This window comes from Calonectris borealis, chromosome 1 (genome assembly GCF_964195595.1).
Source record: "Calonectris borealis chromosome 1, bCalBor7.hap1.2, whole genome shotgun sequence".
NCBI lineage: Eukaryota > Metazoa > Chordata > Aves > Procellariiformes > Procellariidae > Calonectris > Calonectris borealis.
Genome location: NC_134312.1, coordinates 137318135 through 137345778, shown reverse-complemented (window position 1 = coordinate 137345778; position 27644 = coordinate 137318135). Strand labels below are relative to the sequence as shown.

Below are 27644 nucleotides of genomic sequence, written 5' to 3'. Positions count from 1 at the left end.
GAAAGTTAGAGGTTTGTGGTATTTTTGAACTTACAGGTGACCAGACCTGGGACTGTTCAGTCTTCCAAATAGCAGGGCTCCTGCTCTCTATGCTTAGAAGTTCCCTTTTATGCAAAATTGCTTTGGAGCCAAGGGCAGGGATTTGATTTTGCTCTTGTTCGCTGTGTTCTCCGGAACCTCCGCAGAGAGCAGAGGAGAGGCAAAATCGATTTTGTGAAGTTCTGCTGTCATTTACCCATGTGTGTGCATTGATCATATTTGTATTGCTTTCAGATGAAATGGGTGGCGTAACTAATATTTGAACTAGATCCAGACAGTTCTTTTTTCCCAAGTTAGCATTATTAATGTAGTTTTATGTTAAAGTTCAGATTGGAAAAGGTGTTTATTATAGGCCTGCATGGGTGAACGAGTTGCTCCTGGACACACTCAAACACAAAAAGGAAGCCTACAGAGGGTGGAAGCAAGGACAAGTAGCCTGGGAGGAATACAGGGAAATTGTCTGAGCAGCCAGGGATCAGGTTAGGAAAGCTAAAGCCCTGATAGAATTAAATCTGGCCAGGGACATCAAGGGCAACAACAAAAGCTTCTATAGGTACGTCAGGGATAAAAGGAAGACCAGGGAAAATGTGGGCCCTCTCCGGAATGAAATGGGAGACCTGGTTACCCGGGATACGGAGAAGGCGGAGGTACTCAATGACTTTTTTGCCTTGATCTTCACTGACAAGTGCTTGAGCCTCACCGCCCAAGCCGCAGAAGGCAAAGGTGGGGACTGGGAGAATGAAGAGCCGCCCACTGTAGGAGAAGATCAGGTCTGAGACCTTCTAAGGAACCTGAAGGTGCACAAGTCCATGGGACCCGATGAGATCCATCCACGGGTCCCGAGGGAACTGGCAGATGAAGTTGCTAAGCCACTATCCATCGTATTTGAGAAGTCGTGGCAGTCCGGTGAAGTTCTCGCTGACGGGAAAAGGGGAAACATAACCCCCACTTTTTAAAAAGGAAAAACAGCAAGACCTGGGGAACTACAGGCCAGTCAGTCTCACCTCTGTGCCTGGGCAGATCATGGAACAGATCCTCCTGGAAGCTCTGCTAAGGCACATGGAGGACAGGGAGGTGATTTGAGACAGCCAGCATGGCTTCACCCAGGGCAAGTCCTGCCTGATCAACCTAGTAGCCTTCTATGATGGAGTGACTACATCAGTGGACATGGGAAGGGCTACAGATGTCATCTATCTGGACCTCTGTCAGACCTTTGACATGGTCCCCCACAACATCCTTCTCTCTAAACTGGAGAGGTATGGATTTGATGGGTGGACTGTCCAGTGGGTGAGGAATTGGTTGGATGGTTGCATCCAGAGGGTAGTGGTCAACGGCTCAATGTCCAGATGGAGATCAGTGACGAGTGGTGTCCCTCAGGGGTCCATACTGGGACCGGTACTGTTTAATATCTTCATCAATGACATAGACAGTGGGATTGAGTGCACCCTCAGCAAGTTTGCAGATGACACCAAGCTGAGTGATGCGGTCAACACGCCTGAGGGATGGGATGCCATCCAGAGGGACCTGGACAAGCTTGAGAAGTGGGCCTGTGTAAACCTCATGAGGTTCAACAAGGCCAAGTGCAAGGTCCTGCACCTACATCAGGGCAATCCTGGGTATCAATACAGATTGGGGTAGGAAGGGATTGAGAGCAGCCCTGCTGAGAAGGACTTGGCGGTACTGATGGATGAAAAGCTGGACATGAGCCGGCAATGTGCGCTTGCAGCCCAGAAGGCCAACTGTATCCTGGGCTGCATCAAAAGAAGCATGGCCAGCAGGTCGAGGGAGGTGATTCTGCCCCTCTGCTCTGCTCTGGTGAGACCCCATCTGGAGTACTGCGTCCAGCTCTGGAGTCCTCAGCACAAGAAAGACATGGACCTGTTGGAGCAGGTCCAGAGGAGGGCCACAAAAATGATCAGGGGGATGGAATGCCTCTCCTATGAAGAAAGGCTTAGAGAGTTGGGGTTATTCAGCCTGGAGAAGAGAAGGCTTCGAGGAGACGGCCTTTCAGTACTTAAAGAGGGCTTATAAGAAAGACAGCGGCAAACTTTTTAGCAGGGCCTGTTGTGACAGGACAAGGGGGAATGCTTTTAAACTAAAAGAGGGTAGATTTAGGCTAGATATAAGGAAGAAATTTTTCACAATGAGGGTGGTGAAACGCTGGAACAGACCAGAGTGGTGGTAGATGCCCCATCCCTGGAAACATTCAAGGTCAGGTTGGACGGGGCTCTGAGCAACCTGATCTAGTTGCAGCTGTCCCTGCCCACGGCAGGGGGCTTGGACTAGATGACCTTTAAAGGTCCCTTCCAACCCAAACTATTCTATTCTATTCTATATTCTGTTCCAAGTGAATAGGAAGACAAATGAGCTCAGGACAACGTTCTTCTACACGGATTTGTATCCATTTATGCTGGATATATAAGTGAAGTTTTGAAACCAAACAGAGGAAAGGAACAGCATTAGCTCAATTGTTAAATTAATTGAGTTTGATACTGAAACATTTTCCTTTAAGATTTTATCTTCATATTGGTAATATAATATTATTGGGTTTTTTATGTCTCATCATTGCAGAGTTTAAAGACCGAAGGCTAGAGAAGATATATCTTTTCACTCGCAGTTGCGATGACACACCCTCTTCTGGGCATGTAATCGTGCTGAGAAGCAAAGTATTATGTGCATTTTATAAAGCATAAACTCAATATGCATTTCAGCAGTGTCAGAATCCAAAGCACGTAGACACGTATACATCTGATTGTCTACTCAGACTAATGCTAAATATCTGTGTCCAACTGAAAGTGGCAATGCTTTTGGATGTACGTAAAACTTGTGTTCACCAAGTGGTAGGAATCCAGAGGAAAAGAGACTCAGAGACTGGAGGTATAGAAATTTACTGTCTTCAGATTGAAGGAAACAGTTTTGTTTTGCCCAGAACAGAAAAGTCAGAGGAGAGACCTGCAAATGACTTTCAAATATGTAAGTGATGTTTCACAGGAAAGAGGAATAAGATGTTCTCCAGTGTTACTTTGCCTGGGACAGAAACAAGGTGTTGCAACAAGGAAGATCTGGTGTAGACACCAAGGAAAAAGACTTCCTGATCTTAACAGTAGTTAAACAAGATCATTTATTTACAGGAAAAGGAGTCATCCTCAGGGTGGTCTTACAAGAATATCAGACAAACATCGATCAGGGATGAGTTAAGGTATGGTTGATCACACCTTAAAGGGTGAATTAGGCCACCTCTTATGGGTCCTTTTGGTACTCCAGAAAATCAAGCCCTTATTTTTAGGTGGCTAGATGTCAGTTTGGAACTTAACTTGAGGAACTTCAGTAGAAGCTGCTAAGCCACTAGCTTTCAAGATTTTCCTGATGAGGAAGTACTGGTAATGTCAGAAATAGTGTTAGTGTTAGACATGCCATTAGTTGAAGAAAAAACCACTCCTAATATGTGAACAACAGAGTGTGTCTGTGCATTTACAACGGTCTGCTAACCTATGCTTTTTTTTTTTCATTTATCTCCAGGCGGCCCCTCTGAAGGAAAGCTTATACCAGGGGATCAGATCATAATGATTAATGATGAGCCAGTCAGCACTGCTCCAAGGGAGAGAGTCATCGACCTTGTCAGGTAGTTGATGTCCTGTCACTTAAACTATGAACCCAGTGGGTTATTGCCTGTGCAGTCATTTGATAATACAGCAAGTCTTGCCTTCTCATGGCTAAGAAAAGAGAAAATAATGTTACTTTAGTCATAATGAAGAATGGTGAAGTATTTTAGTATTGAAATGAAGTGTCCTCTTAAATGTCCTCTGAGTAGCTGAAAAAATATAGTAAAATATTGGAACAGCTCCAAAATACTTGGATGTCAAAAGAGGAATAGTATTTTTTGGGTATTTATTTTTGGTATGGGTTGTTGAAAAGATAATTCCTGGAGCAAGGCAGCTCCAGTCACTGTTGCTCTATTGCTTTTTTTTACATGAAGAAAGTTGAGTCAGGTCTGTCTTATGTGAAGAAGAAAGAAAATGTGGTGGGGTGATTTTTTGAGAGCGATGGGTGCATGTAAGTGGGAATATGTAGGGAAGCTCAAAGAGTGTTTGGGTGGATTGCAGGTAGGTGAGTTGTGTGAAAAGAGCAGGCAGGGCTGTGTAGATAGGAGGCAGAAATCAAGACAAAGAAGTGATTGTGGAAAGTGCAGGAAAGGAGAAATGTCAATATTTGTAATGGGATGTAAAAGGAAAGAAAGGACAGGGACTGACAAATGCTCAGGATGTGGAAAAAGATGTGATGTGGTTCACCTAATAAGCTTTGCGTTTTGAGTAACAAGATATGTTAGTGCATTGCATAGAAAAAATGACTAGTAATTAAAAAATTAAACATAAAAATAATTATTTTAAATTCCAGTAGCCTCGTTGCTGGACACCAGTTTTGTTTCTGTATTTTCCTTCTCATTGGTGTAAACTCTGAATTGGTGGGTCTAGTCAATTCCTGAGAGATACTAAGGTTTTAACTGTGCAGGTACCTCTCCTCAGCACTGGTAACTGTCAGTGTTGTCAGTATTACCCATGTAATTTTGAAAAGTCACATTTGCTTCCAGAAATTTGGGCAGGAGGTACCGTGGTAGTTGTACTCTTTTTGCAGATGACAATTTGAGCAAATGGGTGCTCATTTGCTGGGATTCAGCTGCGAAGCAAACTTCCAAAGGAGATACAGAAACGGTATAAAGATGCCAGCAACACTGATGCCTTTATCTGTGTTAGGCGAGTTTAGACAAAATACAATATATTTTCAGATTGTAAAAATAGAAGTGTTAACCTGCAAGTCAGCTAACAGAAACTCAGCACATTAAGAGGGGACTTCGACACTCTTGGTTTTTGTGACAAAGAGACCCCATGAACTGCAGGAACTGTCCTGTTCTTACTAAAATTCTGTCCTATGCTCTGTATTGACCATTAGCATAAGCCTCACAAATGGGTCTTAAACACATTTTTTATGTCGTTGTTTCTTCATAAAGTGATCCTATTGCAGTCTTCATTCTTTCCCTGATTCTTTGATATGCAAGTAATCAGAATTAGGATCTCTATCTCATTTCTCTGCTGCCAGCGATATGTAGTAATAACAACAAGGAAAATAGACTGATTAGGCCTGAGACAAACTGAATTTATTGAGTGGCTGATTCTCTGTCTGCCTTCAAATGAGAAACTGAATAAGAATGTCACCCTTCCCTATTATGTTGACTCCATAGGTAGTGTCTTAAATTAAGTGTTGTTGCATTCCAGGGGAAGCTTTTGGTCTCACTTTTCTTACACTGTAATTCTACCTTTGCTCTCAAAATCTATCTGCCGTTGGGATTTTGACAGAGACCCATTCTTTGATGATACTTAGAGTGAAATGTATTGGGGTTGTATATTACAGCATTTGAAATTAAGAACTTGCTTTTTATGCCAATGGGGACACCTGGAATGATTAAACACTGTCACTGTGCAGTCCTGACACCATTCTTTACACCAATGAAATAATGAATCCCTTCTGTATAATAGAAGGTTTTCATATGGGCTGGATACATCTGCAACTTTGAAAACACTTGCTTCAGTTTTCAATGTGCATGGAAGCAATTTTGAAATCTTGTTTTCCAGCTGGTAGCAGTGTGTCTATGGTCAGCAATGAGTATATTTTAGATGCATAGGTTAGGCAATGGGCATAATCACAAAATCATAGAGGAATTGAGATGGAATTTCTGGAGGTCATCCAGTTTAACCTCTTGCTCAAAGCAAGCTAGAGTCAAAGTTAGATGTGACTGCTCAGCACTTGTCGAATCAAGATTTTAATATCTCCAAAGATGGAGATTTCACAACCACAGTGGGCGGATGTTTCAGTTCTCAACCAGTGGCCTCTCAAAGATGATAGAGAGCAGCTTTTACAAGACATGAGCCAACTCCCTCGGCAGCCTTAGATGCATCCCATCTAGGCCCATGGACTTGTGAGTGTCCCTCTTGCCTAAGCAATCCCTAATTCAGTCTTTGTCTACCTCTGTTCCCTAAATTCTGCCACTAAGCTCAGGGGCCACGGTGGCAGACCTTGCCACTAAAGATCAAAGCCAAGAAAGCATCGAGTACCTCAGCCTTTTCAGTGTCCTCCATTAGGTTGCCTACCCCATTTAGCAGCGAGTTCATATTTCCCTTGGCTTTCACTGCTGATGTAGCTGTAGAGGCCCTTCTTGTTACCCTTCACATCCTGTACCCTTCAGTGCCAGCTGAGCTTTGCAAACTCCATGCCTGCCTGGCCAAGTAGGTCTTCTCTGTTTCTGCTGGCTAACATCTCCATTTCCATCTCCGGCTGGCTTCTATTTTGCGCTGGGTCTCAGTCCGGCATTCTCTGTGGAGCCACACTGGTGTCCTGCTGTGTCTGCCTGCTTCCTTGCAGATTGGAGTAGACCGTTCTGCCACTTGGAGGAGGCTCTCCATGAAGATCACCCAGCTCTACTGGGCTCTGGCCTTTCAGTGCTGCATCCCACAGGACCCTGCCCACCAGTGCCCTGGACAAGCTGAAGTCTGCTCTTTAGCTTGGACTCCTCTTCCTCCTTTTCCTCAGGATCTTACACTGTACCATCTCGTGGTCACTGCAGCACATCAATGAAAAACTGATATTCCAACACCATATTTTTTCTGTGATTGCATGCTCTCTTGCTGATTAGGTATAACAAGGTATATTTTATAATCATGATGTGAAATTCTGTGTCTATTTTTATGCAGCTTTCCCTCAAAGCTTTCTTAAAGTCAAGAAATGATTTGTCTTTATAATTGCAGAGAGTGTGGAAAAAATTAATCTACTTTCAAAATACAGGCATAAAGATCATAGTATGCCAAACAGAAAAAACCCAAACTGCATGGGGAAAAAAAGGCAGACTTCATAGCAGATGAGCATCATGCTTTAACAAGCTTAGCAAGACTCAAAACTTCCAAGCAAAAGTATACACAAACGTTAGATGTTAAGTCAACCCTGAATGTTAAACAGAGTTTTTAGTGTAATACAATATTTAATTGTTTTCCAGGAAAACATTGTCGGGACATTTACTTATGAAAAGAGTTATGCTATTGAAGGAAAAGAAAACGGAAAAGAGAATTTCTGCTACGGTCTATCTTAAATCCAAAAAATAAAAAAAGATTAAGAATGTCTACCAAGAAGGGTATCTGAAAAATGTCAATTAAATCTTTTTTCATTAGGAAAAAGTATGTCCCTAAGGAATAAATTTGCTTTATTTCCAAATTTTCCCCAAAATAAGTCAGAGCAGTTTTTTTCAGATAATTTTTTTTTTCTTCAGCCCTTTTCCTATCAGCTCCAAATTCATTGTGTACTTTTTACTCCTACAGGGTTAGAAATAGTTAGACCAGTCTTTTAAGAAAGTCCCTTTTGTGTAACGGTTTTACTACAGGAAAATGCAAGAAGATAAAGGGAGCGTGTAATACAGAAATTTTCACATTGTCTCTTTATTGCATTTTAATGTTTTAATTATGTGTGTGCTTTCTAAACATTCATTACTGAAAATAAGCTTCCTTAAGTAGAAAACTGTATTAAAGCCACCTCTGCTGACTCCAGGGGGTACTAAGCAGGAACCTGGTGAAAGATTTTGGTTTGTTTTTTAAGAATTGAGGGATACTGTTGTATCCTAGGAGGTTTCAGGTCTGGAGATTATCAGGGATATTCATTATAAATATCCCCTGTAGGTCATTCTCATCCATCTAATTCTTTTGGCTCTGCTTTACTGGCAACATTTAATTAGTGTTCAAGTTGTCCTTTGAAAGCCAAGGTTGCAGAAATATGAATACAGTATGGTTTGCAGACAAAATGCCTAAGGACTCGTTATTTCTGGGTAATGCTCAATGGCTTTTGCACGTTATTATGTTTTCCTCAGCTATTTTCAAGCACAAACCCAGAAGTCATGTTTATGGTTTCCCTTACAAAGAGAGGTCACCTTTATGAGCATCACTTATGGCTGCAGTCTAGATGTGTTCCATTCAAGACAGGAAGTCATTGAAGTTGGAAAAAGAGGAAGAAACAAGCCCGATTTTCTAAATGTATGATTACAGTCCAGGCAAGGAGCAAGCAAACAGAATACTAAAGAAAGGAAGATGTATTTGTACTGCAGTCGGTTCAAAATTGTAGCAGGAGCTACTTATCTTGGTTTTCTTTTACTGCTGGTACAGATTCTGTGACTTAAAGCTTTTCACACATACTTAACAATAAGTACTTTGAGATAACATTAAAGTCATTGTGCAATGTAGCAATTTTTTGCTTATTTGAAGGTGAGCAATAATGCAAAACTAACATATTAGAAGGTGTATTAACGTACTGTGTCAATTAATTGGTTGTTCAGAGGTGCATTTCATTATCATTGGTTAATGTTAAATTTGTATCTTTTTAAGAATCAGTTTAATCAACCAAACGTTCTTTTAAAACACTTAAAGAAATATATCTAACAAATAATTTGCCTTATAATATGTTTATAGGTAATTTCTTTAACATGAATGACTTACTTGATTATCTTAGATTGTACTGAGTATGCATTAGTCTACAAGGACCCCAACATATGTAAAATGTCTTTTTATTTAGCAAGGTATTTTACTGAAATTTTAAGTGACACACAGATGTACTGCTTACCCCATAAAGCAAACTCCGAGTAGGGCACAGTAGTGGTATTTTGTTCATACCTCAATTAAAATAGTTATCCAGGCAGCCTGTGAGGAGAGACAGGCACCTGAAGAGGGTGATCCATCCGAGATACTTGTTTTGGAATAAACTACTCTGTTGCAGAAAGCTGTATTTATGCATTGACTAAAGAAGGAGCACAGAAAAATATCTTAGAATAGAAATCTGACTTCCAGGTTGCTAAATTAGGCTAGATTAGTCCGTTCCTTGAAACTGTAACAGCAGTAAATTAGTATTTGATGTCCTGTGGAATTCCACTAAAAGACTTTAATTGCAAAGCAAGAACTGAAAAAGGTGAAATTCGTTAAGGGCTTTTCTTTCCTGTTGGCTCTATTTTCTATTTAACAGAAATGACTCAAAAACCTTTCTGAAATAACTCTTGCTTTGGCAAGTTAATGTCACGGCAAGTTTGCATCAAGAGGATCTGGAGGATTCTTTCAATTCTGCAGTAGAATTTCTTTTTTATTTCGTGTTACCATAAGACTGGAGAGAAGGAACCCTCCAGGATTTCAGGCTGCATGTTGCATTTAACGTGAATTCAATTAATACTGACTCTTCTCACCATCGTCAGGGAGTGGATGAGGATTCTGTCACTGCCGTTTGAATGTGTGTGTCAGGGGACCAGTTTGCCTTCTCTGCATCACCATAGCTAAACGCGGGTGCAAAAGGGAGCTCAGTGGCAGTGCCTGTCATCATCGTCTTCTCACAGCAACTGAAAATACCACTTTTCAAAAGTAATTTCTGTCTCTAGGCTTAGACTGTTTCATGTATTGGATCAAGCAATTTTGGTGGACTTAATATTAAAGACATTCTTTCTTCATCAACATCATAGAGAAGAAAATCAAGCATATTAAGCTATTAGCTATGATAACTGCTTAGCAACCGAGAGTCTTGAAACGTGCTTTTCCTGAAAAACCACTCATGTGGACCTTTTAATCTGAAGGTACTCCATTATACTCCCAGTTCGGTATATCAATCCAGAGACTTTATAGCCATTTTGTTTCAGGCCTTCATCTGTGCATTGCTGGTGTTTTGGTTTTTTAGATACATAATGCTGAACAGAGGGACAAAATGTTGGACCAAATTATCTGTAGGAGTTTTACAAGTGACATCAATAGAGATAAGCTTTCTGCCAGGGCATTTAATTAGCTCCCTCTAATCAGCTGGCCCAAGCATAGAGCTGGGAGTCAGGATATAAGAACTCAGTTCCTGCCTGACTTGGGGGGTGTTGTTAGATATATGTCTTCTACCTTCTGCAACATAATACAGAGGTAACTTAAGTAATTTAAATCAGCTGCTGTGATCTAATTGTGAGAGCACAGATTTAGTATTGTCTACTTTACCTTTTTTCTTGGCTGCCATGGTGAGGTGCTTCTGGTACTTGAGCTAATATATTGAGAGCTAATTCAGATGTCTCTAGATTTTAATTATTAATCTGTGATATGGTTTCAGAAATGCTTGCCTGTCTTTTCAAAGGCCTGTAAGAGTTAAGCTGAGTTGAAAGCTGTATAAAGACATTACTTGTTATTCTTAAAATCAATACCAACTATGGAAATCATTCTCTTTTATATCCATTGTATCTGTGAAAACATGCAGTCTCATATCCTTTCTTAGCAGAAAGTTGGCTGACATGGTTTAGACAGGTTTGGGCTCAATAATTCAAATGTTTGGAATGCTGAGAACTTAGCATATAAGTTTCTTTTCATGTTCACCATGATGGATGCCCCCTGGAGTTCGCAAGTCTAGGGTCTTTTTGAAATTCCAAGGCTTGATGTGTCATCCAGTTGAAGTGTTGTGTCATCATCTTACTCTGTTATCCTCCAGAAAGAGGAGTCAGCTGTGATGAATTTCAGGTCAGCTGTTCTGTAACAAGTTGCTTTATGGTAACTGAACGCAAGGGTATGGACAGAGATGTGGAACAGCTGTGCCCAAAACGCAAGCAACTGTACAAAATGCCTTCTTCAGATGTGAACCAGCAAACGTTGCTCTCATTAGCTTGTTCTGACAAGCAGGCTTACCACTTCTCATACAACTAAACAAAAGCATTGGCTTGTCTGCATGGAGGATTTACTTTGAAGCCAGATGCACTGATGTGACTGTTTCAAAGTAATTGTTTCCATGTAAAGTCATACAAATGAACACCCAGCTTTCAATTTATTATGAATTAACCCTTCCACGTGATCAATTTCCTCTATATTGCATGTTCTGCAATAAATGTTTATCTTTCTTTGTGCTGTCGCTGCAAGCCCCATGCATCAAAGGATTACTTCATGTTGGAATATGTAGCAGGAGGTACCTAAAAATCTCATGTCCTGTGTTTGGGGCAGGGAGGGTTAGAGAGGAGGTGTCAAACTACAGAAATCTCATGGTTTCTCTTTCCTGACCCCATTATCTGTCTCTTTTGGGATGACATTTCCAAATCATAAACGATAATGTTGGGCAAGCCAGCCCTCCACACCATGCTGTTGGCACTTGAATATTTTGTGGCTCCTGTGGATGCCTTGAGGACATTACTACAGGACAACTACGCTTATACAAGACAAGCACTGTGATATGGAGCAGTTTAATCAGCAGAAGGCAGAAAACAGGGAGGAAGACAAGACAGAGACAGCTTCAGGAGCTTGCTTGGGAAGCGCCAGTCTGTGCAGAACAGTTTCTGAGCTTGGAGAAGCAGTATGGGCTGATAGGAGAGGATTGTGCTCTGCATTAGGGGCTGCCAGCAAGGAGTGACTGTGAAATATGAAGATGGCAGAGATGCCTTCGCCATCGCATGCACAGAACTCACAGAGCAACTCTGCCCTTCCAGAAATGTGTGGCTCCCCTCACTGGGAAGTTTACAACTCCCTCATCCTACCAGTCACTTGCTGACTGATTCAGCACGTACACATCAGCTAATGAAGCTATTGTAATGGAAAACAGCCATTTTTGAGAAGATATGATAGTTGCATGGTATAAGGCCTGTGGTGCTTTGTGGAGGCTTATGTTACACACAATGTGGACAGTGGTGGCATCAGCATTCCCTTTTATCCTGAGACAGTGCTGGACATTTGGATCATAGAAATTAACTGGTTTTTATCTGCTGCCTACATAGCTTCAGGATGACAGAGAAATACTTCTTTAAAAGACTGAAACGTAGATGGCAGTATCAAGCAAAAGGCTTGTAGTTACTATGAATTATACCCAAATGCTGTATTTTGATAGAAAGATGTCAAGAGCTGGGAGGCAAACATGATGTTTTTATGGTTTTGTAAGTTGGCCCTTGGAGGGTTGTGTCTGCTACAGGCGCCTTGTATCAGCAAAAGGCAAAAAGATTTTAATCTCCTGTTTTTAAGGAATGCTGTTTTGGGGGTGGCAGTTTTATATGCACCAGTGCTCATAGGAAATGTAAAAGGTAATTTAAACTGTTGAGAGAGAAGGGTGAAAGGACTGTGACCAATTTGCAATGTCTTGTATAGTTTCATGAATTTGGAATACTTTTAGTCTTTAGCTGTTAGTTCTGTAGAAGCTCCTGGCAGTGTCTGTATTTGAAGGGTTTTGTGCATTTTACAAAAACTCATCTGTTTGCCAAATTGGAGAAAATAAAGCTAGCATAACTGTTAGTGTGGTGGCTATGTATGCCTTTTTTGTAGCACAGTGAGAATGGAGGGGGGGGAAAAGCAAAAATGAATAGCTTTTAAAAAATCTTGAACCATGTAATTGGAAAATATGAATCAATGGAGGGCTTAAGCCCTTCTCCTTGGGGCTGCTTAGATACTATGGGCAGCTGGCATGTTGAGTGGTGGTGTAATCCTGTGTTTATAGAACCATAGAATCATAGAATCGTTAAGGTTGGAAAAGACCTCTAAGATCATCGAGTCCAACCGTCAACGCAACACCACCATGCCCACTACACCATGTCCCTAAGCACCTCATCTACACGTCTTTTAAATACTTCCAGGGATGGGGACTCAACCACTTCCCTGGGCAGCCTGTTCCAAGGCCTGACCACTCTTTCAGTAAAGAAATTTCTCCTAATGTCCAATCTAAACCTCCCTTGGCGCAACTTGAGGCCATTTCCTCTCGTCCTATCGCTAGTTACTTGGCAGAAGAGACCAACACCCACCTCACTACGACCTCGTTTCAGGTAGCTGTAGAGGACGATGAGGTCTCCCCTCAGCCTCCTCTTCTCCAGACTAAACAACCCCGGTTCCCTCAGCTGCTCCTCATAAGACTTGTGCTCCAGGCCCTTCACCAGCTTCATTGCCCTTCTCTGGACACGCTCCAGCACCTCCATGTCCTTCTTGTGGTGAGGGGCCCAAAACTGAACACAGTATTCGAGGTGCGGCCTCACCAGTGCCGAGTACAGGGGCACGATCACCTCCCTACTCCTGCTGGCCACACTATTCCTAATACAGGCCAGGATGCCGTTGTCCTTCTTGGCCACCTGGGCACACTGCCGGCTCATGTTCAGCCGGCTGTCGACCAGCACCCCCACGTCCTTTTCTTCTGGGCAGCTTTCCAGCCACTCTTCCCCAAGCCTGTAGCGTTGCCTGGGGTTGTTGTGGCTGAAGTGCAGGACCTGGCACTTGGCCTTGTTAAACCTTATACATTTGGCCTCAGCCCATTTATCCAGCCTGTCCAGGTCCCTCTGCAGAGCCTTCCTACCCTCGAGCAGATCAACACTCCCGCCCAGCTTGGTGTCGTCTGCAAACTTACTGAGGGAGCACTCGATCCCCTCGTCCAGATCATTGATAAAGATATTGAACAAGACTGGCCCCGAAACTGAGCCCTGGGGAACACCGCTCGTGACCGGCCGCCAACTGGATTTAACTCTGTTTACCACAACTCTCTGGGCTCGGCCGTCCAGCCAGTTTTTTACCTAGCGAAGAGTGTACCTGTCTAAGCCGTGAGCCGCCAGCTTCTCTAGGAGAATGCTGTGGGAGACAGTGTCAAAGGCTTTAGTGGAGTCCAGGTAGACCACATCCACAGCCTTTCCCTCATCCACTAGGCGGGTCACCTGGTCATAGAAGGAGATCAGGTTGGTCAAGCAGGACCTGCCTTCCATGAACCCGTGCTGGCTGGGCCTGATCCCCTGGTTGTTCCACACATGGCTTGTGAGTGCCCTCAAGACGAACCGCTGCATAATCTTCTCCAGGACCGAGGTCAGGCTGACCGGCCTGTAGTTCCCTGGATCCTCCTTCTGGCCCTTCTTGTAGATGGGTGTCACATTGGCAAGCCTCCAGTCATCCGGGACCTCCCCAGTTAACCAGGACTGCTGGTAAATGATGGAGAGTGGCTTGGCAAGCTCCTCCGCCAGCTCCCTCAGTACCCTCGGGTGGATCCCACCTGGCCCCATAGACCTGTGAGCATCCAGGTGGCATAGCAGGTCATTAACTGCTTCCTCTTGGATTATGGGGGGTTTATCCTGCTCGCCGTCCCTGTCTTCCAGCTCAGGGGGCTGAATACCCCTGAGCACTTTTTTTCTCTGTCAAGGTAGAAGCAGCACTCCCTGGGATGGGAAGGAGATAAAGAGAGCAACTGGGAAATGAATAAAACCCTACTCAGAGCAAAGTGTCATGGAGAGGTCTTGGTATCTCATGGTCCATTGGTATAATGGAGTAATTTTAATGAATTGTGTAATGGAAAGCTGACTCAGGAGTTCCTGAAGATGGCAAGACCTTTCTCTGGCTTTTTGGCATGCTGATGCTGTGTCTTTCTGGCTTCCTGACTCTCAGAGTTAGTTTTTAGCATCATAATCATATTTACTTCCCGGACTACATCTAAGCTATTAAGTAAAATGAAGAATGGTGCTTCCTGAAGCTATGTGCGCCCATAAGGTGGCTGTCCCTCATCCCATTAGGGTCCAGTTACAATGGCTATCTCTACAGTTCCATTTCATATCCCTGCTCTGACAGCAATGTTGCCTTTCAGTCAACCAAAGGCATGTGGGGTTGACAGTGCTTGATACCAGTAACTTGTAGTTTGTCTATGGAGCTGGAAAATCACAAAAATAGTAGAGATGAGAAGTACCTGGCTGAATACTAGTCTGATAAAACTCTCTCAATCCAAACTTCTTTTTCATTCAGAGATGTCTAGGCTTAATTGTGTTGTAAGAAAATTGGATCTGGCTCTCGGTGCAGTTGACTTTAAATTTTTATGACTCTATGTTGTCAAGGGCTAATTTTTTTTTGGAAGCTTTTTCAAAAATACTGAGAAATAAGATTAAAAGGCTTAAGATTGTCATTAGCAAGTCCTTTCTCTTTCCTGCTTCCCTCCAATAAGAATAATTTTGTGACTCAGAGTCTCTCTTAGCAGTTGATAGTATTATGTCATTGGAATAGAAATGTTGTAGGGACTTCTGTGTTGGCTGATGAACTAGAAAACTTAGAACACAGAATTAGATCATATTTTTAATTTACCAATAGTACAGCCAACAAGGACTCCCAAAATTGCCAAGAGATTGAGTATCTACATCTAACTTTATCTGATATGCCCAATCAGAAGGTTAGTTAAAAAGGAAGGAGAACAGTTTACATATTCTGACTCATCAGTCCCCAAAATGAGATTCTTCAGTCAAATATTACCACTGATTGGGATGACTTTGGGTCATAGTGGAAGGTCAAAGGACAAAAACATCTTTTTCTCATTAAACAAAGGATTTGAGACAAAAACTAAGTAGAAAATAAAAATGGCTAAGAATAAACTCACCTTTAAAAAATATTGAATGCTTCAAAAGGCAGCTTAACGCGGTAGATTTCTGTGGGATTTATTAGTCAACTCTTCCTGGTTTGATTTCTGATGTGACAATTGATCATGTGTAATTTATTACAAGCAACACATGAAAAACAGCGTAAGAGAAGCATTTTAGCTTTAGCTTTAGCTTTTTTTAGGCCTTTTCCCAAAAATACCATTCTCTGACTTTTTGCTTGACTTGAAACATCCAAGTCTTCACAGGCCTCCTGGAAGCAGCAGCAGTAATAGGGGAAAGATGAATCACATGTATTTCACAGCAGGTGACTTCCAAAGGATGTTGGTTTTAGTCTTATTTTGTCTTCATCTGAGAAACCAAGACAAACTGGTTCTGAGAAACCAAGAAGACATACCAAAATAGAGACTGCAAATACCGAAACAGAGGCTGCAGAGATAAACCCAGATGGCCATCAACCTCCGCTACCCCAAAGGCATATTTCTTACATAGTATGTGCTGAAATGTTAATTGTTCTGTTAGCTCTTATTCCTCTTCATGCAGACTAAAGCTTAATGTATTTTACTTACTGCACAAGGGAAAATCCCTGCGGTCCACTGTCTATATTGTTAAATAAAGTAATCCAGCTTGGTTGGAGGTTTAGTTAAAACCAAATTTGTTCAGCTTATGAATCAAGCAAGAATCCAGGAGAGGCAAAGGTCTTGTCATCTTATGTCATAGAACCTGCCCATTTTATGATGATCACTTCAGCTTTTCAGCAGGTCTGTTATTCAGAAAGCAATACACAAAAAGGCCGTTCTTCTAGAGAAGAAAATCGGTTGCTATAGCGGTTTAAAATCCTTGAGGTCATCTCTATTTCATAAAAACTGTAGGAGTCATGAGGTTTAATTGTTGCACTGAAATCTTTGTTCCATACATTGTCTTTCTGCCCAATATCCTTTTCTATGTGTCTACAGTGTGCCTGAGACTTAAAAAGAAAATATCATCTGCCTAAGGGTTTATCAAGAATAATAGCAACAACTCTCAATTCTGGAAGACAGCAAAAAATTAAAACTATTCATTAATTGAGTTTGCAGTCCATTTTCTTTTTAATTCTTTATCTTGTGTCATTCTCCTTACTGCTCAATTTTACATGGAAATCATACTTTTGTGACCAGAAATACCCTTTTGTTCTGCATTTTATCTGAAATTCTGTTTGTGTTCAAAGCCTTTAATTAAATATTAGAATAAATGTGTTAGTAAAGATACCGCTTTTTTCTCCTTAAAAAGTATTGAAACAATTTCTTAGTGTTCTACACCAATTATAGTCATGTTACAGTGTCCAGCAGGCTTGTTGAGTTCATTAATAATTCATACAAACTACCATGGGCTTAAGGAAGGAGCTATATCACATATTGACATATGGGACTGAAAGAAAACTCAACACACTCTTTTGCAACCATTTTTTTGTTGGAGAAAGAGAAGATTGTATTATTTATGCTCTGAGGTACATAGACTGAGAATACAGTTTGCTAATGTAAGTCTTATGGCTGTTTATTGGACAAATAACGTATCAGAAGCATGCAGGGTGTCATGAGGCTTTTGTAAGTCAGGCAGCAACAGCCGGAGCTACAGCTCCTGTGAGACACTGAGGAGTTCAGGAGGGCAGAGCTGGAGGTCAGCGTGATCCAAGGCAAAGCTGGTACTTCTGGCTTACAAACTAAGCACGTCAGTATTTTATAATAGAATCATAGAATAGTTTGGGTTGGAAGGGACCTTTAAAAGTCATCTAGTCCAACCTCCCTGCAATGGGCAGGGACATCTTCAACTAGATCAGGTTGCTCAGAGCCCCGTCCAACCTGACTTTGAATGGTTCCAGGGATGGGGCATCTACCACCTCTCTGGGCAACCTGTGCCAGTGTTTCAGCACCCTCATTGTGAAAAATTTCTTCCTTATATCTAGCCTAAATCTACCCTCTTTTAGTTTAAAACCATTCCCCCTTGTCCTGTTGCAACAGGCCCTGGCATCTGTTGTGCATTTTGGCTGGGGGATGGCAGTCCTTCACGGCCCAGTCTTTGTGGGCTGACTTCCTTGCAAGCTGTTGATGATGCATAGCATTTGCTAGAGCAGCCTCAAAGAAATCCTGTGGTGCCTGCCATCTTGTAGTTAACTGTCTGTGCAGCATGGTGTTGCAGTAACCTCATGCTGGGTCTTCCCACCTCTAGCTGATGGCACCACTGTCACATGGCAATAGGTGGCCAAATTCCAGAAGTTCAGAAATTTAGGGGAAGGAGCTTTGAAAGTCGTGCGCTGGTATTGGAAGGCAGGTGCTATTTCCCAGCGCGGTGTGTTGAATATGGCGTCTGGTAGTAAAAGCTTTGCTTCAGAAGAGGACTGGCCAAGGTGAAGCACAGGGTGGATGTGCGTGTTGCTCGGAGCAAGTGAATTAAAGCTGTTATTGTGAGCATTCCTGTCTTGATGCCCTTGGCTCGCAGAACTGAAGCTCAGCCTAGGGTGAAACTACCAGAGGCTGTAAGAGGCAGCATTTCGTGCCTCAGCTTGCCATTGCATTAAATAATTCATTGAATCTGACCTTTCAGAGCAGTACATTGTAGCTAACAGAATGAATATAAAAAGGATATAAAAGGGAAAAGAATATCAAGTGGGAGTAGAGAGGCAATATAAACTTTATATATAACCATAGAAGGTCTGCAGTGCTGTCCGTTTCTGAAAGTGTGCCGGTAATTGGACGTAGTTTAGAAAGAGCAGCAAAAATGAGCCAGAAGTTGTCCCTTTTGTAAGAGACATAAGAAGCTCAGCCTAGTTAGGTTATTGCGGGAGAGATCAAGATGGCTTTATCTGAATGTGGACATCTGAACAAGGAAGAACTTGGATAGCAGGCACCTCTTCAGCTTGGTAGAAAAGTACAGTCCAGCCCTAAGAAACGGCAACTAGTGAGAGATGAGAGCGAGCTGTGGTCATTCTCCATCGTTTCAAGACTTTAAATGAGAATCTTGTATCTGTTTGGAAAGATGTGCTGTAGCTTAAGCAGAAGTTAAGGCCTTTACAAAACATCTACCAACTATGGTTAGCAGGAGAGTTTGTGTTTTGCAGGAAGTCAAATTAAGTTGTATGTTGGTCTTAGGATCTTTGAATGCATAGGAATAATAAGACTGCCCGATCTCACACCTGAATTCTGACTATGAGCAGCTCAAAAAGCTGTGCTCAGTCCCTATGGGAAGGTGTGACTTTTCTGGGAAGGTGGCAAAGCGAGTAGCCCTATCTTACAGCAGTCACTTTCTGCTCTTGGGCTCTTGCTCACTATCACCCATGCCCATGTTCTGTCTACCTGCACTTATCATCACGCAGAGTGTCTTTCAAAGGCTTGCCCACACCTGGATGTGTTCTCCTGCCTTGCAGCCTCACCAGATATTGATGCTGTGCAGGACATGACTTTGGTTTTTTTCTTTTTTTTTTTTTTCTTTTTTTCTTTTTTTTTGAGGTGTGCATTATTTCACTGGAGCTAGTGAGCTGTTTTTTGAGTGGAAGTCAAATGCGGCATGATAAGCAGTTACTTTTCTGGTACACAGTGCTGAACATACACAAATTACAATTTCTTCGGCTTTTAGTACTAATTTTTTTCTGCCCTGAATGCTTGGAAAAGTTCTGTTTTGGCAATTATAGCTCTGAGTGTCAGAAACAGTAGGAAAAAATCATAATTTGGTTTGGTTGTACTGTGCTGAAGGGTATGGCATAAGTGGCTTAATCTGATAGGATTTACTGACCTAAGACTTAGTTTTATTTGAGCAACAGTTTATTTACAGTAGGGATTAATTACTCCTAATGTCTTGATTAGAAAAACGACATTTTACCAAAGGGCAGCATGCAGTAGGTACTTTGAATAGCTACTTTACTGCGCATTTTAAAAATGTATTCATATATTACACTTCATATATTTCATAGAAATCATCTATTGAGTAAATAGTAAAATTTAAAAAACTATTCCAATATGTCCTTATATAAGTGTTTGATAGATGCTTCTGAACAGTTAAATTGTCTCAAGCAAAAAATATTGGGATTTTGAATTGCCTGCTGTCTTCATAGTACTCTCTTCGTGACAGATTACCAACATCTCCAGAAGAGTTTTTCCTTCAGCTGCTGCTTTAGAATAATTACAGTGCTTTTGCATATATGTCACTAACAATGAGGGGAAAAAAAAAGCTCTTGTCAATGCTGTTCATTTAGATAGGAGGCAGGATAATATGAATTTCCCAATAGGATACCGGTTGCTGCTCATAGTACAGCACCAATGCACTGTTCTGTTATTTCGAAGAAGGTAATATCATGGATTTTTATGTCTAGCTTAATTTATAAAGACAAACATTAGTGGCTCTTTGGTCAAAAATACATTTGTTATGATAGGTGTTTAACAATACTATTATTATTGTAAATAGAATAACAGAAAGCAATTTTACAATTATTAAACATGATACAGTGGTAGTAATAGTGCTGTTTCCCCCTATCCTGCCCATTAAACAGTCAAGTGCAAATAAAGCAATTCTTCGGCTTCGTAAATTAATTATTTTTATTTATCTGAGATAGATGGTGGATTTGTTTTTGCAGGCACAGAGAATAATACCCATTTTAATTTTTGTTTAGAGATAGCTCTGAATGTGATTAATATTCTGTATGTTGAATCTATAAATGATGCGTCCATAACTATAAATGCTAAAATGTATACTGCCTGTTTCTAGAAATACTTATTTTTAGCTTTCTGGGAAGAAGTGCCTACTTCTTTAAGGTTTGTTAAGGGAAATATTTGACAAAGATCTCTTAAAAGCGACAGGAAAGGTGTTGCTTTGCCACCTGTGCTTAGTTTTCTTGAAACTTCAGAGTGATGTTCATCCTCCAGCAAAATGGGTCTGATCCAAAGCCTGCTGAAGATGGTGGAAATCTTTTGATGGATTTCAGGGGGATTTGGATCAGGCTGTTTATGGATTACCCCATGGATTACTTGTAGTGGCTCTATTTGTAGCCTGCCAGTTTATTTAAGATATTGCTGTCAAATGGAGGAATAACACACTTTAAGAAAGCATTTACCTATTTGATCTAGGGTAGCTCAGGGAGTAGTTTTGTGACATGCCATTCCCAGTGGTTACCCATGCCAGCCACGGCAGATCCCTTTCCCATCACTCTCCCTAATTCTCTCCCTTCACTTTCCCATCACTCTCCCTTCTCTGAAACTGGGTGCCTACCAAGGGCTTCAGAAAACATGAAGTGAAAATTAGATATTTCAAGTAGGTCAAACCCATTTTTAAGGTAATGCTATATATTGCAAAACAAAACCATAGAGGAGCGAGACACTGGAGGAATTTTTAGTGTGTTAGGTTTTATGACTCTGTACAAATGACAATAAATGATGGTTGTAAATAAATGAAACCATGTAGAGCTTTAAAAAATTTTTTTTGTTATTTTCTGCCTCAGTAGGATGGTCTATGCCTGGCTTTACTACCATTTTTTCACTGCATCACCCTCTGTTTCACCAATTTCACATTAGCATCTCTGGGGCAGGGTGCAGAGGCCCATGGGGCGCAGCGGAGGGCTGTTGTAGCTTGCAGTAGCAGCCTTCGACTTCGCTTTGTAGCTGTAAGAGAGAAAAACACTGCATATTTTTTATGTAGTTACTGAACAATAGCAGGCGGTTGGAAGTCCTTTCCCTATATTTCTCTCATGAGTCCAAATTAAACCATTAGGTAATTTTGTTATGAGTCGTGGCATTCCTGCGAATGGGTGAAAATCCCCACCTTGTTTAAGTGGAAGAGTCCAGTCCTTTTGATTGCAGAAAGAGCAGAAAATCGTGAGCTGTGAAAGATCAAAAATGAGAAAACAGAAGATCCACAGTTTATCATAGCTGGCATCATGGCTTTTAAGTCATGGTAAACTTTGATACACCATTATTTAATGCATGAGTTTGACAGCGCTGAGATAACGTTTCTGATATAAATCAGTTCATCATCTTTTTCCTGAGGCTGTTTTACTATGAAAAGAGGTTAGAGGGGGAAGAAAGGGAGGCCATGCCCAGGAGAGCTGCCTTTGCCACATCTCCTCTGCTACTTCTGTCTTCATCCTCTTCCTCACAAGTGGTACATGTAGTTTAACCATTTACCTGATGGATTGTAAGAAGTACCTTCATATGCATCATCATTACCTTCTTTGCAGTAAGTAATAATAATAATAATAATGGAAAAGTTTTTAAAATAAAATTTCATTATTTTTCATGTTTCTGTTTTTACTTTCCTGAAGTTAGTTGGTTTCATTTTCTAGTCCTCAGTACAGTGTTAGAGCTGAAAACCCAAAGCAGGCTGAATCAGAAATGTTTCCCTATTTAAAATTCTGACTTACTAAAATAGATCTTAAATAAGTAAAACAAAATATGTGGTTAATTGACAGCACCCTTCTTTATAACATATATTTTAATGTGTTTTTCAGTGAAATCATCTTACTTTCTCAGCTAAGCATTTTGTACAGAGAAAGTTGATTAGATTCAGGACTTACTGTTACATTCCGTGTAACAGATATTTCAGTGGTGATTGCTGAAGTTCAGGGGAACTTTGAGAAGCAAATGTCAACCAAAAATGTCAGTACTGTGTGTACTGGGTAACCTCTCAATGTGAGCATTATCACAAGCTTTTATGAAACAAATTAATCGCTTGGAAAGGGAATACAACAATTTAGGAACCACCAGACCAAATCAGATCCAAAGTCCATTTATTCCAGCGTTCTGTTTCTGATAGGACCAGCTCCAGTTGTTTCAGATAAAGGTCAGAGAGACCACACAACGACTTGTTTACAGAATATTCTCTCTTGGGGAAGCTTTATTTCTACAACACTTTTAATTAGAAAAAGCATAAGCATTTTTTTAACTCCCTTCATTTTTGTACACATCCCCTAACAGTCCTGAATACTCCTGGTAACTTCTGGTCTTTTTTTTTTCCTTAAAAAGCAGCAAAACAGGAACCTACAGGTTCTTCCCTTTCCAGGGAGGGAGATGAAAGGAGTGGCAGGTCTAAAGTCAGTGTAATGTAGCTGTAGGGATCCATAAGCATCTCCAGTGGCTGGCTTTGTGTAACCACACAATTTGGATGCAAACCACCAAAACATGCATTGCCTTTGAGACACCTGGGATTTTTTGCCCAGGAAAGGAAGAGCTCTTTAGGCCTCTGCTCGGACAGGGACACTGCCCCAACTTACAGCAAGGGCAGCAGCGGCACTGTGAGTGAAGTACAAAGTCACCGCCACATTTTGCACAACATTGAGGTGCATCAGGCTGAATAAATAGGTTAATGATATTGGCAACAGCAGCATGCAGAACAGCAAAGCAAAAGTTAGACATTTGGTTTCACAGGATGAAGCAAAGAACTAGGAGAGTGTATTGTTTCTAATTGCCTTTAAAAATGCTAATAGTACGTGGTTCAAATGCTGAACTTCTGGATTTTGAGTGGCAAAGATCCCCTTCATAGGTGACCTTCCTGAAACTCCCCACCTGGAGATTGGATCTTCAGAAGAGCCACAGGGAAGGTATGAACTTTGAACGTTTCTCAGGAAGCTGCAGCTGGGGAAGGGGTAGAGGGAGGAAAGCAAACAAAATAAATCCTCTCAAAGCTCTCTGATCTCCCTCCTCCACTTTTCTTTTTAATTATTAGCTTTGAGAATCTGATTCTATAAGGATACTTCTCTCCCCTGCCTTTTTTCTTTCTATAATTTTGTGGCTCCTTATCCTTTGTAGACTAAGAGCTTATGCCCTGAGATTATCTCTTAGCATCACTGAAATGCAAAAAGTCAGGATAGGACAGAATTAGGGAATGAAAAATATCTTGGGGGGGGAAAAAAAAAGGATTTGCAAGGTTTAAAAAACTTCTAGTAGTTGGATCATTTTCTGTAGAATCACAGATTAATAATTTTGAACTCTTTTTTATTTTTTTATTCTTCTCTTGCCATACATGACATAAGGAATTAGTGAAATGCACCTGGCCAGTTTTGTATCTAGTTTGGGTTGCAGGTGATAAAAATGCATTATCAGTGTTTGTGACCTATCTGTTTAGACCTTGTTCTTGCTCTCATTCACTTTTCACTGACAGATTCAACCTAAAGGCCAAAATTATGCATGAGGATGGACTCTAATTCTCCTCGCTCACATGTATGCGGAAACCTACTGACCTGTAGATGTGAAGAAACTGCCAGCCAGTACTCATAATCTAGCACTTTGCATCAGCAGTAAATGTAATTTTAAAATAATGGTTTAATTGCTTTTTTAAAATCACATTTGCAGTCTAATTAGACTCCAGAGAAGTCTCAGGGTTGCCCAGAAAAATTACTATGTGACTACATAATGAAGAATATTATGTCCATTGGAACACAGGAGATGTTACGGTGATTTCTGCCAGACTCAATTTTGACAAGTCTATTTTTCATCTTGCGATTTGACATATAGCCTTTAAAGAACATGTATCCTTTGCATGCTAAATCCTCCGTTATGTCCCCTTTGAGAACTGAATTCTAATGCACGTCCTTGGAACAAGGAATTTATTCTTGCACGGATAGATCATTGTCAGTGTGTACAAATGAAAAAGATAAGACTTTTGAAGCTTTTTTTTGATGCTTATCTCATGATTGCAGCTGAAGTGAGGGGTATCTGTGGTGCCTAACAACTTCATCAACTAGCTTTAAATGAAAGTCTTCAACATCCTAAGGATGAAACAGAAGTATAAGCTGTTCAAGAGAAGAATGGGATGTTTACCCAAGAGAAGAAAACTGCAACCCCCTAAGTGGTCCTTTATAGGAGTTACTTTGTAGAAGGGAAACCTTGATATCGCATACTTTTCAGACTCGTTGAAGTTGTTTTGTTTGCTAATATGGGAGACATTTTTATGCAGCATACTTGAGTTGGCTCAGACTACAAGAGCAGCCCTGCAGTGTCCAAAGGCAGGTAGTGGAGTGGAAGTGCCGAAAGCCCTGCGTGCAGCCCGCAGAGCAGCCTGCTGCTCTGCTTGTCCATCTGACAGGCCAGGGTCATTTTTCAACAATAAAACTGCTCCCATACCTGATTGAAAATCCGCCTCTATGAACTCCAGCTGTTTAAAGTTGGGCCTTTTGCCCAAGCTAGTCACCTGTAGCCGTGCTGAAGATGGGAGAAACTATTTGCAGCTGTCCCTCTGATTACAGAAAGCATCTAGAGACGTACTCTAAGCTGTGGTACCTCATGCCATTAGGCAGCTCGAGGCAAATCTCGCCACCGGGGTGCTGTTAGGCCGGGTGCTGTGCTGGCTGGACTGGGCCTCTCAGCTGCGGTCTCTCACCTCGGCCAGTTTGCAGTTCACAGGCAAGCGTCTCCGCGCTCCATCCCCGAAACCTGCCGGCAGCAAGCGCAGCCCGCGCTGGCAGGGCAGGCCGCTGCCGGAGGAGATGGTTATCGACAGGTTGATTCAGAGCTGCAGCCAGAGGCGGCAGCAGTGGTGCGCCCTCGCCCCTGTGGTATAATGGCTGGTGCTTAGAGAGCGCTGGCCTAAGGCCCCTCTGCCTGCTTAAGGGTTTTGTGTCAAATATTTGCTCGATGCGGTAGAGCGGCTATGCCGGCAGCCGAGGCTGCGGCCTTCCCGGGGCAGTCTCTGTGCCGGGGCATGGCGCGCTCCCTCCCCAGCGCCGTCGGCCTCGAGCCCCTCTGTGCAGGGCGGTGGGGCTCCGGCGGGTCCGGCCGTCTGCAGGGGGGCTCAGCGCGCTCCGGGGAAACAGAAGCGCCCTGCCAAGCCACAGGGGATGTAAATCTAGCTGAAAAAATACAAGCATACCAGATAAATTATTTAGAAAATACCTATAAAATTAATTTAGCAAGTCGCATGAAGTCACTCCTTTCTTCTTTTTTCCGAATACCAATATCCATCTTCCCTCCTACCACCTTCTGGCTGCAGCTATATGGTGAGTTATGTATTCACCTCCTCCATGAACAGCTTCCCTCCTCCCCCTCACCGTTTTCCTAAAGAGCAGAGAGACGTTTTACTGTCCTTCTCTTCAGTCCTGACTGTTACCCACAGCTTCGAAGGAGCAGGAGAGGACAGTGATGAAACTGGTAAATTTTCACTTTTTTTTTTGCTGCAGCGCATGGCAGCGCTGCAGAGGCGGTGGGCTGGGGCTGGCCTCTGCGCATCGTATCCCCGAGTGAACTTTAATCTGACTGGTACGGAAAACGAAGCACCGGCTTGGCTCTGCAAGTGTGGGCGTTTTCTGGGGGGGAATAACTGATATTGAAGAGGGTGGCATCGTATTTTTACTGCTGTTGTTACCCATCGTATCTAGACTAAAACTCACATTGGTGCGTCCGACTGCACTGCAATTACGTCTTCATTTTCTGTGTGCAGAGAAGAATGCAACTGTTCAGCATTTTATGCGTGATTTGTGTCTGCAGGGTAATTTTCTTCTCCCCTTTTCAAACATTCCTTCCCCCCCCTATTTTGCAATATTTTAGCATTTATCAAGGAAGAATTTCTGCTTAAGTGTAATTTAAGTTTTATCTTAAGGATCATTTACGTGCAGCGTACGTTTGCTTTGTAACTTTTCAGCGAGACTTGTATTGGTGATTCTTTGTCCCAAGGAAAATGTAAAACAAATTATATAGTTCTAGTGATACAAAAGGGGAAAAAATGAAGGGTATAACAGCATAAATACATTATTAAGTTAACCAGCATAAATATTTAGATGTATTAAATGAAAATTAACAATATGATTTTGAAAGGCTGGACAGAGCTTTAAATAGAATAGATCTTTAAAGTCATATCTTACCGATTTTAGCACAATAAATAAATACATCCTTTAAAAAAAAAAAAGAGGGGTGAACCTTTGAATTTTAAACATTCTAGATATATGGTATATATTCATGGCAGGACTTTTTAATAACTAATGGAATTTAACAGAAGCAAGAGGTTAACTGGCTGGCAACAATTCTGACTCAATTTCTCCTGCTATCAGTCTACATCTTAAATATATTAAATAATGTGTGGGGACACTCTAGCCAAACAGCTTACACGTCGGGATTGCTGCTCTCTCAATTACTGTGCCATGTGCGTGGTAGCTTAAGAAGAGTAGCCTCTTTGGCCGCCCATCCAAATCATTATAAAATCACATTTGCCATCACTTATACTGCTTCAGTGGCACACGGATATGCCTTTGGCATCTGACCAACCAATTTTCTATTCCAGAGTCAGTAAGTAAAAATCATTCTGCATTAGTCTCTGCAGCTCAGTATCCATCAATAGTCTAACCTTGCAGATATAACAATAATAATAATAATAAAACCTACAAAACTCAAGCCACTGACCACTGAAACTTTTCTTAATGAGGAATTGATTGAATCTTGTTTTGTTGGAACATTTATCTCTTAAAACTATTTCCGTCAATCTTTAATTATTTAAAACATAATAATAGCAATCTGTTCCATAATAAAGAATAGAGATGCTCTTAGATTGGATCAGATAGTCTCATTCCAAAACAGCAGATAAGACTTAAAAACAAAAATAATATTGCTCAGGCATCTGAATGAAAAATACCATTTACTCTTTGAATGAATGTGTTTTTCTTAAGGAACAATAATAAAGCCAATAATATTGAACCGAGAACAGTATATAATATAGCGCTTGAAAGTACAATATTCTTCAGAATTCAAGAGCTTTATCTAATTTCTGAATGCATCTTCCTCCTCTTAATTTCTTTTTCTTTATTGGCTGGACTACTTAGAGCCTGGACAGGCTGGATCGATGGGCCGAGGCCAACTGTATGAGATTCAACAAAGCCAAGTGCCGGGTCCTGCACTTCGGCCACAACAACCCCAGGCAACGCTACAGGCTTGGGGAAGAGTGGCTGGAAAGCTGCCCAGAGGAAAAGGACCTGGGGGTACTGGTTGACAGCCGGCTGAACATGAGCCGGCAGTGTGCTCAGGTGGCCAAGAAGGCCAACGGCATCCTGGCCTGTATCAGAAATAGTGTGGCCAGCAGGAATAGGGAGGTGATCGTGCCCCTGTACTCGGCACTGGTGAGGCCGCACCTCGAATACTGTGTTCAGTTTTGGGCCCCTCACTACAAGAAGGACATGGAGGTGCTGGAGCGCGTCCAGAGGAGGGCAACGAAACTGGTGAAGGGCCTGGAGCACAAGTCTTATGAGGAGCGGCTGAGGGAACTGGGGTTGTTTAGCCTGGAG

The 27644-nt window shown here is 41.7% G+C and overlaps 1 protein-coding gene across 1 annotated transcript in view; it reads left to right on the top strand.

Annotated features, from left to right (window-relative positions):
- Window positions 1-27644, top strand: part of FRMPD4 (FERM and PDZ domain containing 4) — a 114854-nt gene that overhangs the window by 44984 nt on the left and 42226 nt on the right. Inside the window, exon 3 of the mRNA XM_075176352.1 lies at window positions 3559-3661. Coding sequence (XP_075032453.1) covers window positions 3559-3661 — 103 coding nt within the window. The remainder of the gene's footprint in view (window positions 1-3558; window positions 3662-27644) is intronic.